The 13,038-nt window shown below is 42.0% G+C and overlaps 1 protein-coding gene across 3 annotated transcripts in view; it reads right to left on the bottom strand.

Moving 5' to 3' along the window:
- Positions 1–267: 267 nt before the first annotated feature.
- Positions 268–13,038, bottom strand: part of LOC133371768 (small integral membrane protein 10-like protein 2A) — a 37,929-nt gene continuing 25,158 nt past the window's right edge. For 2 of the 3 annotated variants that reach the window (XM_061599535.1, XM_061599536.1), the window contains one exon: positions 6,535–6,677. In XM_061599535.1, the coding sequence (XP_061455519.1) occupies positions 6,624–6,677 (54 nt within the window). In that variant the 3' untranslated portion in view covers positions 6,535–6,623. Of the gene's footprint in view, positions 441–3,280; positions 3,462–6,517; positions 6,678–13,038 lie in introns of those variants that run through there. The other variant, XM_061599533.1, reaches the window with a different exon arrangement.

Genomic DNA, 13,038 nt, shown 5'->3' with positions numbered 1-13,038 from the left:
TCTCCTGCAGTTTGCCTCTTCCATCACAGTTAAGTTGAGAAACCAAGAATACGATAAAATCAGGAAGTAGCCTCAGATTAATATAAATAACACAGAGCATTCAAAGAAGAATTTATCATAACTGAAGGAGTGCTGTTGGTAAAGAATATCACATGTTAAATGAAGAAAGGACTCTAACATTCCACACTTGGGGGGAAAAGCTTTAATAGAACATTAAAAGAGGTAGTAGTGTTTTTTTAAAAAACTGCAGAATTTTGTTCAATAAGCTGATCAGGCAAACATTTTATTTTCAAGTTTAGATTTCTTTACATGCATTTTGATAAGACCAATTATAGTTTCATTACCAACCATTTCAGCAAGTTGCAATGGTGTCAACCCTCCCATGGGACTTTCTACATCAGCTGTGGCATTCAGCAATAAATAGCAAATTCCCAGATGGCCTAAATACAAAAAAGAAAGAAAAAGGTAAATATGTATTTTGGTGTAGAATGTTTTTTCTACAATCATTTGAAGCTGCCTCACAGAGAGTAAAATCACATCCACTTCATATATTTAAAGCACATGGCTTCCTCCAAAGAATCCTGGGAACTGTAGTTTGTTAACAGAATTGTTCTGGGAACTGTAGCTCTATATGAGCTAAACTACAGTTCCCAGAGTTCTTTGAGGGAAGCCTTGTGCTTCAAATATGCTTTAAATGTATGGTGTGGATGGGACTTGATCAATACTGTATTGTAGTCTTTCCCAACCTTTGGGTCCCCAGATGTTGCTGGACTCCCATCAGCCCCAGCCAGCAGGGTCAATGGTCAGGAATGATGGGAATCGTAATCCAGCAACATCTGGGGACCCAAAGGTTGGGAAAGGCTGCTGCATTATCTAGCACAGTATTGTCTACTCCAGTGGTTCCCAAACTTTTCCCCCCATGGACCACTTGAAAATTGATGAGGGTTCTGGAGGACCAATTAATGACTTTTCTGTGTGTAGTAGCAGTTGTAATGTGCTATGCTAGATGCTGTTTGATGTTTATTATATTTTTAATGCTTCTTTTATTTTTTATATATATATTATTGTATTACAATTTGAATTCCATAGAATTCAAATGGTAACACAATACAACAAACAAAAGAAGCATTAAAATACAATAAAAATCAATATGAATATTGAATACAGTGGATATGCCATCTCTTCTCTTCAACCACAAATCTACACATAGGCTGTGGACCATTTGAATGAAGCTTACGGACCACTGGTGGTCCATGGACCACAGTTTGGGAACCCCTGGTCTACTCTGTTCTGTCAGTGGCTCTCTAGAGCAGGAATAGGGAACCTGTGGCCCTCCAGAAGTTGTTGGACTACAGCTTCCATCATCCCTGTCTGCAGGCTGTGTTGGCTGGGGTTGATGGGAGTTGGAGTCCCACAACATTTGAAGGGTCACAGGTTCCCCACTCTTAAGCTGGGATTTAGGCAGAGGTCTTTTCCATCACCCATTACCTGGTGTATATGTGTGTGTGTGTTTTAAAGTTGGAGATACCAGGAATGAACCTGAACCTTCTGCTTCCAAAGCATATGCTCTGCAATTGAGCCCTCCCATCTATAAAATCAACTTTTATACTTTTGCTACATTTCAACATGATGATTTGCTGTATCGCTCAAATTAACTTCATTTAAGTCTTCCAAGACTTTCGAGCTTATCTATTTTAGCTGCTCTAGTTTAGCCAAGTTTCTTAATAACCTCCTAACTAGTTTAGCAACAGATGTGTAGCTTAGAAGTGACCGAGTAGAATATTTCAAATGTACCATTCAGACTTAAAATGTAGTAACAGAATCGGAAGCATCTTAATTATGATGTCTTTTAGCTTTAGGAATATTAATGCACATTTTAAAAGATCTGTTCTGATTTGTCTTTAAATGTGAAAATTGTTGGTCTTCAAGATCAAGGAAGGGCAGGGAGAAGACTAGATGTTCTGGATTTTCAGGTATGTGTTACATAGTGTATGGCATGCATAGTCATTATGCTTGGCAAATGGGGTAGCCGACAAGTATTTGGGGTGTATTTGACACTATCAACATACATGATTTCTCTCTCCCCTACATCTGAATGATAAAGGAAGCCAGCACTGGGAGCAAATAGGAACTCTTCTAACAGAATCCTCTAAGATGGTTACACTAGAGGACAGTTCCCAATGGTCTCTATTCTATAGCATATTTGGCCCTGTGGTTAATCCCCTCCCTCCTTCCACTGTTTTCTCAAGGAAACTGCCCTCTCCATACACACCCTGATGCCAGTGCTACAGTCAATGTGTATTGACGTGTATTGCTTCACTTAGAGCACAATCCTATGCATGTCTACTCAGAAGAAACACCCACTGAGTCAAGTGGGACTAACTCCCAGGTAAATGTGTCTGTAGGATTGCAGCCGTACTGCAAAATGTGGTAAGCCACCCCTGCTGCACTTGGGGGAACTTTCATCTCATTCTGCTGAATGGGGCCCTGCATGTTTTCCACAGAGTCCTGCTCTGATGGCACTACTGCCCAAAGCTGTTATTTGCCCCATTGGGACAGACATAAGGGTAATGGTATGCATACACTTTCCTTGAAAGGGCAAAGAGAAGTGCAGGTATGATCCTCATTAGGAAAATGGCATACGGCGGGTGGGGAAACTTACTCAGTCTGCCCTGAGGACCACATTTTCTTCTGGACAACCTTCTGAGGGCTGCATGCCAGTGATGGGAGGGGCAAGAGGCAAAAGTTGATAGAGTAATGGTTGTAAATTTTACCTTTGTACCGTAGGCTTGTATCTACACAAATGCACACATCCCTCTCTATCCTCCATCCAAACAAGCAAGAGGCATGAGCAGAGTTTAAGGACGCATTCCAACCAGGCAAAAACACTCTGGGTGAGAAATGGGGCCAGTGAGGGGATGTGGCCTAGGGAGAGTCCTGAGGGCCAGAAAGTGAGACCTGGAGAACCTAATTTGGCTGCCAAGCCTGAGGTTCTGCACCACTGGCATAGAGAGAAAAGGAACAAGAAACCATCTCCCACCACCATAATTTCAGTTCAAATCTCCCCCCCCACACACACACCAGGCTGCTTTTATCTAATCACAGTCCCCACCGTATCCTCTAGTTTGGCCCTAACAAAGAGATGCATAACGCCTGTAGGTTTTGCACAAACTAGAGTGCTGGTTCGTTTGAGAGGAAGGGCGGGGCATACATGTAAAAATAAATAAACAACTGTTCTAAAGTCAAAACTTCTGAAAGACTAGAAGGTCCAAAACATTACCATAAGCAATAGCAAGATGTAGTGCAGTCGCCCCATTGCACTGTGGATTTTGGACGTTCACGTTAATTCCAGGGTAATGCAAGAGCAGAGAGACCAGATGCATTTTTCCAGTGTTTACTGCAGCATGAAGTGGGGTGTTTCCATTTTCTGCTGCTTGGTTTATGTCGGGTACAGGAAGAGCCTAAAAAATTAACAAGAAATTCTGCTCACCCACCAAAGCACATTTAAAGGACACACTAGGAAAAAAGTAGAAAGCCAGCATTTTGTGTGCTATCCTATATAATCTACTATATATTTTGGAATGTTGTTTGTCTGTTTGCTATGCATTTGGACACCTCTTAAGGTTTTGCATGATGGTTCCTGAGATCAAGTAGCAGGTTTTTGTCTATGTTTGGATACCACTCTGTCCACCACTCTGAATCAAAATGGCAAACTGAACCATTCAAAACTGCACTGATTTTAACCACATTTCAAAACTGCACTGAGCTTTAGGTTTCTTAAAATTCTTGAGCAACACCGGGTATGAGGCTGCTAGTATATACTAATAGCAAGCTCATTCTCTGAATGTGGAACCTTATATAATAAAAATTGCACCCACAGAAAGGAGGAGATATAAGCAGGCTTTGGGGAACCCTGAGATTTGCAGATGTTGGGGGGGATGACTAAAAACAGCTCAATAAAGACTGAGCATGCTCAGTGGACACAGAATGCTGGACTGGAGAAAACCCAGGGATGGGGGAATAAAATGGCAAAGGACATGGCTACCTATAATCCTGAACATGAACACTCCATGCTGCAACATTTTGTTGCAGGACCAACTTTGTCAATACAACATTTAGCAGTTAGGAAAGACCCCTGTTGAAACCATGGAGAGACCCATCACTCAAAGGAAGCAATATTATTCTAGGCTGACTAATGGGATGACTCACTAGATGGCAATTTAAACTAGGACTATACATCAGTACAGGAGATGGGGGGGATTCCTGCTAATCCAGGCACTAGGAAGAAATCCCTGCTTAGATAGGCAGCAACAACCCTTTACACAAGTGGCCTCACCAGAAAATGAAGTTTCCTCCCTTCCCTGTAGAGTCTTTCTTTTCTGCGTAGCTTACTGGACCACCAGTAATTTATCCTTTCTGACAATGGTAGGAAGAGAAGCCCTCTACCTTTGCAAAGATGGGGCAGTTTTATCAAATGAATGTGGAAAACCAATGCCATACAGCAGGATGGAAAATTGGTTTGGTCCAGCAGGCCAGATCTTTATCTTCTCTCCATGTTTGCAAATTCTTGTATCATAAAAAATAAATCCACAACTTTGACATGTGAGCAGGACCAGTTTACAATTCAGTTATAATTTTGGGTGTGAAAAGTGTCTATTCTTTAAGAAGCTACAGTGATCTAGCAATGGGGCACTTGTCCTCTGCCTCTGTCTAGGATAGAGCCTCCAAGTTCAGAGGCAATATATCACTGAGTAACAGCTGCTAGAAGCAACAGCACAAAAGGTTTATTGCCTTCATGTCCTGCACTTGTCAACTTCATGGAGGAATCTTGCTGATCACTGTGGAAAGTAGGTGATTGTGACAAAGAAGGGGACTTTGGTCTGATCCAGCAGTGTAGAGTGGTAGATTAGGACCTGGGAGACCAGGGTTTAAATCCAGCCATACAGCTCTTTGAGCCAGTCACAGTCTCTCAGTGTAACCGACCTCATTGGATTGTGGTGAAGATAAAATGGGGGGGGGAGGAACCATGTACACCACCCTGAGATGCTTGGAGGAAAGGTGGGATATAAATATGTTTTTACATGCTCAGTCTTACAAAGGTAGCTGCAGAACAGAATTGGCATTGAAACTGAATAAGCTGAAGGGGGAATGAAACTGTGGGATGAAGGCCCCAGGGGCAGAATGGCTTAGCTTCTTCCATTCTCCCAGTCTCTCTCTCCCCCGCCTGACCCGGCCCAGCCCAGCACAACCCTGCCCCAACACTCAACATTCCATGCTAACTGAGCATGCTCAATTTGTGTAACCTCACCAGTAATTGTTGTCATCATCACCACCATTATGAAGATAATGATGGGTCCTGATCAAGATGATGACCTCTTGGTGTTAAGCACTGCCTAGAAAGAAGAAACAGTACCTGCTGCAGAGGCTATTGACACTTATGACCAGAGCTTGGAAAAGTTACTTTTTTGAACTATAACTCCCATCAGCCCAATCCAGTGGCCATGCTGGCTGGGGCTGATGGGAGTTGTAGTTCAAAAAAGTAACTTTTCCAAGCTCTGCTTATGACATCTGTTTTAAGTCTGATGTCATAATCTCTTTTACAAGAATTCAGATTAGCACAGATCATTAAAAAAGAAAAAAGAAAAAAAGAAAACTAATGTTGCAGTCCTATACACACTTGCCTGGAAGGAAGGAACTCCATGGGACTTTCTTCTAAACAGATATGTCTAGGAATGCACTATAAATTCTTTTTGAGGTTTTATCTTCCTGTAATTCATTCTTCCAAACAAAACAATTTCTAAGCGATACTACTAAGTTTGGGAGGCAGACATCAATTCAAATGTTTTCCTAAACTAATAAAGTTGATATCAACTTGCCTCTGCTAAAGACAATTGCAACACCATGCAGAATTTTAACAATCGCCACTCCACGGGCATAGCACATTACCTCTGGGGCTAATGGATCAACAGCTGTGTAGTTTTCAAATGCCACACACCACTGAAAGTTGCTTCACACTGCAGTTTCAGATGTGCATAAAAATTTTTTAAGTCAGGACGATATAGGAACCCTTTGGCCTTCCAGATGTTGCTGAACTACAACTCTCATCAGCTTCAGCAAGCATGGCCAGTGGCCAGGGATGATGGGAGTTGTAATTCAAAAACATCTGTAGAGCCAAAGGGTCCCTACATCTGTTTTAGGTGGACGCCAAAACATTGCAAGTGGGAATGTGACACGTTTGCAAATTGATATTTCATTAAAAAATTAATCTACATTTTAAAAAATCTAAAGGAATGAAAGGGCAGATCAGAATCAAAATTAAACCTAAATAGTCAAAGAAATATATAGACCGATCCTATGCATGTTTACTCAGCAGTAAGTGCAACTGTGTTCCATGTGGCTTACTCCCAGGTAAATATGCATAGGTTGCAGCTGTAACATCTTCCTCAAGTCCTACTTTATAATAATAGCTTCAGAAATCTGAAGAATAAATATAAATGAAATATTCTACACAACTGACCATTTCAAGGAAATAGTCCAACATTTTTGACTGATCATATATAGTGGCTAAAAATATTAGATTTCTGTTCTTTTCATCAGAGACACCAAGATCAAGCTTCTGGCTCCTAGCAAGATAATCCAAGACATCTGCATATCCCAACTGAACAGCCTGTAGAGCTCTGAAGAGGGGAAAAAAAGCAAATATATTAACAGTTAACACTGTCTGGAAAGGAAGACAGAAAAGCAAAACTTTTTTGATTATTTACATTTCCAAGCAGACTGGCCAGGCTCCAAAGAAGTATGCATATTTAGTTCAGTACAGTCCTAAGCCCCTCCTCCTTCAGGAGAGTTTCAACAGAAGTTTGCAATTGGTAGATGGGAGGTTGATGTCCAAAGCAGTGAGGGCAGGTGACCAATTAGGTGTATAAGAGCTCTTGGGTGAACAAGACACCTCTATATCTTGGCCAAAGGGCTTTTCCAAAGCCAAAAAAAGCTACAGTTTAATGGCCTGAAGCCCCCAGTTCCTACTTTGAGCAATGGGTTAGTGTCACGTTTTTTTAGTACCTATCGAAGAAACCCTGTCACAATTATTTAACACTGTGCAAAAAGTTCCCAAGGCAGTTCATAGACAACATAGCTTTACATTTTTTAAAAAATAAAACAACATAAATCAATGTGCAAGTTTAGAATAGATTCAAAACAATCATTTGTCCAAAAGGCCTAGCAAAACTAACACATGGAAGATTTTGACATGTCTCTGAAGACATGATCAAGAAAGGATTAGATCAAACCTATTGAGGAAGAGGATTCCACAGCTCTGGAGCCACATCTAAAAAAGTCATGCTCCTGGCAGAGACCAATTTCATTTATTGAAAGATGGCACCTAAACCAGAACCTTATTGGCTGATTATAAAGTCCTGAGGAGAGAGGAGGTTCATATGGGCAAACATAGGCAATCTAGAGCAGGGATGGGGAACTTTTAGCTGTCCAGATGTTGAATTCCAACTCCCATCAGACTCAGCTAGCAGGGCCAATGGTGAGGGATGATGGGAGCTGAGTCCAACAACATCTGGTCAGCCACAGGTTAGACACCCTGACTTAGGAAGCAAGTCCCATTGACATCAGTGGACTTCACTTCAAAACAAATTGGCTTAGGATTTACACTAAGATATGTATTGCCATGTAAGTTTATACCAGTGTTTACTTGATCAATGGGTAAGCCAATACCTTTCCAAAAATATAAAAGTTTAAATATCACATGAACAATTTGAGAAAGTCAACATCTGTTCTTTTATCATCAAAATCTATAAGGAATATATTGTTCTTGCACTGTATCTTTTTATTATTCCAAAAGTTATGGCAAAAAAAATTACAGTTACATTATATTGCCTCTTTCAATTGACAATATATAGCTAGGCTCCACCTCCACTGTTCAGCGCAATATGTCTCTGAATACCAGTTTCTGGGAATGTGCTGAAGTCCTGCTTTTGGGCTTCCCATAGGCATCTAGTTGACCACTGTGACAAGAGGATGTTTGACTGGATGGGCCATTGGCCTGATCCAGCAGGCTCATGTTTGTAATATACAGAGCCAATTCAATTCAAAAGCCTGTTTCAGGATAGCAGTATTTATACTGCTTCTTGAGAATAGGCAAAACCAAAGCTGGAAGGCCCAATTGCCTTGTTCATTTGAATGAAAGTATTAACAAGTATACTGTTTCCAAATCAATTACTGGCTATTAGAGACCAGAATTGAAACAGTAATTTGTCTAGTTCAGGTTCCTCATCCCTGGTCTAGTTGTTTGTGGTAAGGTGGGAAAAATGCCTCTGGAGGGGAAATCCCTCAATTAAAAGTAAGTTAGTTTCTCCTCCTCCTTCTCTCTTGCCCCAAGTTGTTGATGTGCCACAAATTACTAACACATGTGCATATTGTTTTAACATGTTTTGAAATATGTTTTGTGATATGTTTTAAAGTATTTTGTTTCAAGATGTTTTAAAGTGCTTTTAGTGTTTTTGTTTGCCGCCCTGGGCTCCTTCTGGGAGGAAGGGCACGTTATAAATTTAATGAATAAATAAATAAATATTGACAACTACTTTTGTAGGTCTTTTCCCCCCTTCAAACCTGTTACAAAAACTATGCATTCCTCATAAAAAATAAAAAGTATGGCTAGATGACTTAGGCTGTAATCCTATGCATTCCTGCCCCCAAGAATCCTGGGAACTGTAGGTTGTTAAGGGTGCTCAAAATTTTAAATGTGTCTTTTTAATTGTTTTCAGATGCTGTAAATGTTTTTAAACGGTTTTTATATGGTTTTTGAGAGCCAGTGTGGTGTAGTGGTTAAGGCGTTGGACTACGACCTGGGAGACCAGGGTTCGAATCCCCACACAGCCATGAAGTTCACTGGGTAACCTTGGGTCAGTCACTGCCTCTCAGCCTCAGAGGAAGGCAATGGTAAACCACCTCTGAATACCAATTACCATGAAAACCTTATTCATAGGGTCGCCATAAGTCAGAATCGACTTGAAGGCAGTCCATTTTTCAGGGGAAGTGAGTGGAGGCCTCTGCATGAAGAACAGAATATCCCTCCACCTACATGGAACATTCCTCATCACAGAATACAGTAGATGTTTCTGTGTGGGTTTGGAGCTATCCATTTCCTCAGGAAGACTAGAGCTTGGATGAGAGTAGTTGCTTCATCAATTAAGCCATAGAGGATTATGGACACACTTAAGTTATACTGGTTAGAGTGCATCTCCACCTCTGTGTTGTGTCATCTGGGGACACATGAAGTCAGTCAAACTCCACCCCTTTTTACCCCCAAAACTGGGATTTTTGAGATTGGATGCATTTTTCCTTTAAGTCAGCTTCACGCCGACTCCAAAACTGTTTGGTCATCACGGCCCTGTTCTGCCCACTGGTGTGTACACAGAGTCAATACGATACAAAATGAATCAGACAATAAAGATGTATACAGTTGGGTGCAGATTTCTTTCAAACCGGACATAGACAAAACAGTCTCTGAGCTTTTTAGGGAACTAATGTGTACATAGCCTGACTGAAAGTTTATATAGGAACTGGAGGCTCTACCCCTTCTGGTTCTTGGTCAGACCCTGATCAGAGCCTTACATGCGGCTAGCAAGACACTTTGCCAGTAGACTGTCCGGTTTGCTGCCCCTTTGCTCCTCAGACAGATGAGGGGGTCTGAGAGCCAGCCAGAAACCCAGGCAACTGCAGTGCTCTGACAGAGATGTCCAGATCAGATAGAATCATAGAATCATAGAGTTGGAAGGGGCCTTGTAGGCCATCGAGTCCAACCCCCTGCTCACAGCAGGAAATCCACAGCTACAGCATCTCCCGCAGACAGCCGTCCAGCCTCTGCTTGAAGACATCCAGCGAAGGGGATCCTACCACCTCCCTAGGCAGTCGGTTCCATTGCCGAACCGCCCTTACTGTCAAGAAGTTCCTTCTAATATCCAGTCTGAATCTACGCTCTTGCAACTTAAAACCATTAGACCTACTCCTACCCTCTGGGGCAGCAGAGAACAAATATGTACCCTCCTCTATGTGACAGTCCTTCAGGTACTTAAAGAGTGCAAACATGTCACCCCTCAGCCTTCTCTTCACCAGACTGAACATGCCAAGTTCCTTCAACCTTTCCTCATAAGACTTGTTCTCCATACTGGCTATCATCCTCGTCACCCTCTTCTGAACCTGCTCTAACTTGTCTATATCCTTCTTAAAATGAGGCGCCCAGAACTGCAGTATTCCAGATGAGGCCTGACTAATGCAGAATATAGTGGGAGTATTACTTCCCTCGACCTGGAAACTATAGCTCTGTTTATGCAGCCCAAAACCACGTTTGCCTTTTTTGCCACAGCATCACACTACTGGGTCATGTTCAACCTGCAATCCACTACAATTCCAAGGTCCTTCTCACACGCACTACTGCTAAGCCAGGTATTTCCCATCCTGTACCCATGCATTTTGTTTTTGTGGCCTAAGTGCAGAATCTTGCATTTGTCTTTATTGAATTTCATTTTATTAATTTCAGCCCAATTTTCTAGTCTATCCAGGTCCCTTTGGATTTTATTCCTGTCTTCCATTGTTAGCTATCCCTCCCAGTTTCGTGTCATCCGCAAACTTAATAAGGATTCCCTCCACCCCATCATCTAACTCATTGATAAAAATGTTGAAGAGTATCGACCCCAGGACAGAACCCTGTGGCACTCCACTCGAAACCTCCTTCCAGTCCGTAGCAGAGCCACCGACGACCACTCTTTGAGTACGGTTTTCCAACCAGTTGTGAATCCACCTGACAGTATTTCCATCTAGTCCGCATTTGACCAGTTTGCTAATCAAAAGGTCGTGGGGGACTTTATCAAACGCTTTGCTGAAATCTAGATAGATGACATCTACAGCATTTCCACCATCTACTAAGCTAGTGACCCGATCAAAAAAAGAGATGAGATTAGTTTGACAGGATTTTTTCTTGACAAACCCATGCTGGCTCCTACCAATCACAGCACTGTCATCTAGATAGTTCCCAATGGACTCTTTTATTATCTGTTCTAATATCTTTCCCGGTATTGAAGTCAGACTGACCGGCCTGTAATTCCCTGGATCTTCTTTTTTACCCTTTTTAAAGAGCGGGACAACGTTTACCCGTCTCCAATCCTCCGGCACCTCTCCCGTTCTCCAGGATTTCTCAAAGATGATGGCAAGAGGTTCCGAGAGTACATCAGCAAGTTCCTTCAATACTCTGGGATGCAGTTCATCAGGCCCTGGAGATTTGAACTCATTTAGGTTAACTAGGTATTTCCTGACTATCTCCTTATCAATCTCGAACTGCAATACCGACCCCTTACTGAGATTGCTACCGATGCAAGGTTGCACACTGTTCCCTTTTTGGGAGAAAACGGAGGCAAAATAGGCGTTGAGCAGTTCTGCCTTTTCCTTGTTATCTGTCAACATTTTGCCATCCTCATTGAGCAGCAGTCCCACCGTTTCCTTGGTTTTTCTCTTGCTTCGAACATATCTGAAAAACCCCTTTTTGTTGTTCCTCGCTTCCCTCGCCAGCCTCAGCTCATTCTGGGTTTTAGCTTTCCTTACACTATTCCTGCAAGCCCGAGCCGCTCGTTGGTACTCTTCCTTGGTGATGCATCCTTCCTTCCATTCTTTATACATGCTCTTTTTTATTTTTACCTCCTCCATCAATCTTCCGTGTAGCCACATTGGCTTTTTCTGCAGTCTTCCGTTTTTTTTCCTCTTTGGAATTGTTTGGGATTGCGCTTTTTGTAATACGTTCTTCATGAACTCCCATGCTTCTTGGGCTCCTTTTTTCTTTAGTCTATCTAGCCACGGGATCCTACCCATCATTTCCCTGAGCTTGCTAAAATCGGCTTTCCTGAAATCCAAGGTCCATATTTGACTATATTCTTCTTTGGCTTTCCCCAGAATCACGAATTCCAGCATTACGTGGTCACTTTCCCCCAGGGTACCGACCGCTTTAATTCCCGTGACCAATTCGTCCCTGTTTGTTAAGATCAGGTCCAGGATTGCCGATCCCCTTGTTCCTTCTACTTTTTCAAAGAGGAAATTATCAGCAAGGCCCATCAGGAATTTGTTGGAGGCTTTGTGCTTCGCAGAGTTTGTCTCCCAGCAGATATCCAGGTAGTTGAAGTCCCCCATCACTACTACTTCTTGCCTCCTTGAGATTTCAGAGATTTGTTTGAGAAAGGCCTCATCTACCAGTGGCTCCTTGGGGTCACTGGTAGCATGGAAATCTCCTGGAGGATCCTGCTCCCCTTGCTCCTCAGCCAAGGAGATCTTAGGTTTAAAATCTGGGCAGGACTGAACCCTGTCAGAAACATTCCCATCCATCTGGCTCTACATACTTCAGTGGCTCCTTCCTCACACAGAGACATGATGCAATGTGTGAGGACTGAGCAACATCTGAGAATGACTCTGCATGGCCGTGATGACTGTGCATGCTGCCCTGGGCTCCTGCTGGGAGGAAGGGCGGGATATAAATCAAATAATAAATAAATAAATAAAATGTATGCATACCATCGTGGTTGCACAATGCCAAAGTAGCCCTAATTATGGTCATTCTGAGCATTATAGAATAAAGGCTATAAACTTTTATATAAAGTGACCCGAACGGGCAGACAACATCCAACCATTTAAGAAGAAGCTAGCTTGGCCTAGAATTAAATAAAATCAGTGGGTAGATACAAGTACTGTGGGGGGAAAACACTGAGATCATAAGCGAACTACTTCAGACTAAACAGCTGGATTTTTATCAGATCAAAAGAAGCTGGAAAGATAAACTTTTTTGACAAAGACAGACCATCTTCGCTGCTTTTCTTTAACCCATGGGTGATCATAAATAAAAGAATTCAAGGACACCAACAGTTCTAGCAAAGACCATTAAAATAATGATGCTCTCTGAGTTTTAAACTGTGCAATTTTTAATTCAATTTGGCAATTATATCTGCTTAGTTGTGTTTATATGTTTGCATTCTACACTAATTGCAAAGG

This window comes from Rhineura floridana, chromosome 17 (assembly GCF_030035675.1).
Source record: "Rhineura floridana isolate rRhiFlo1 chromosome 17, rRhiFlo1.hap2, whole genome shotgun sequence".
In the NCBI taxonomy this organism is placed as follows: domain Eukaryota; kingdom Metazoa; phylum Chordata; class Lepidosauria; order Squamata; family Rhineuridae; genus Rhineura; species Rhineura floridana.
Note: the sequence above shows the minus strand (reverse complement) of the source record. Positions and strands in the feature narration are given on the sequence as shown.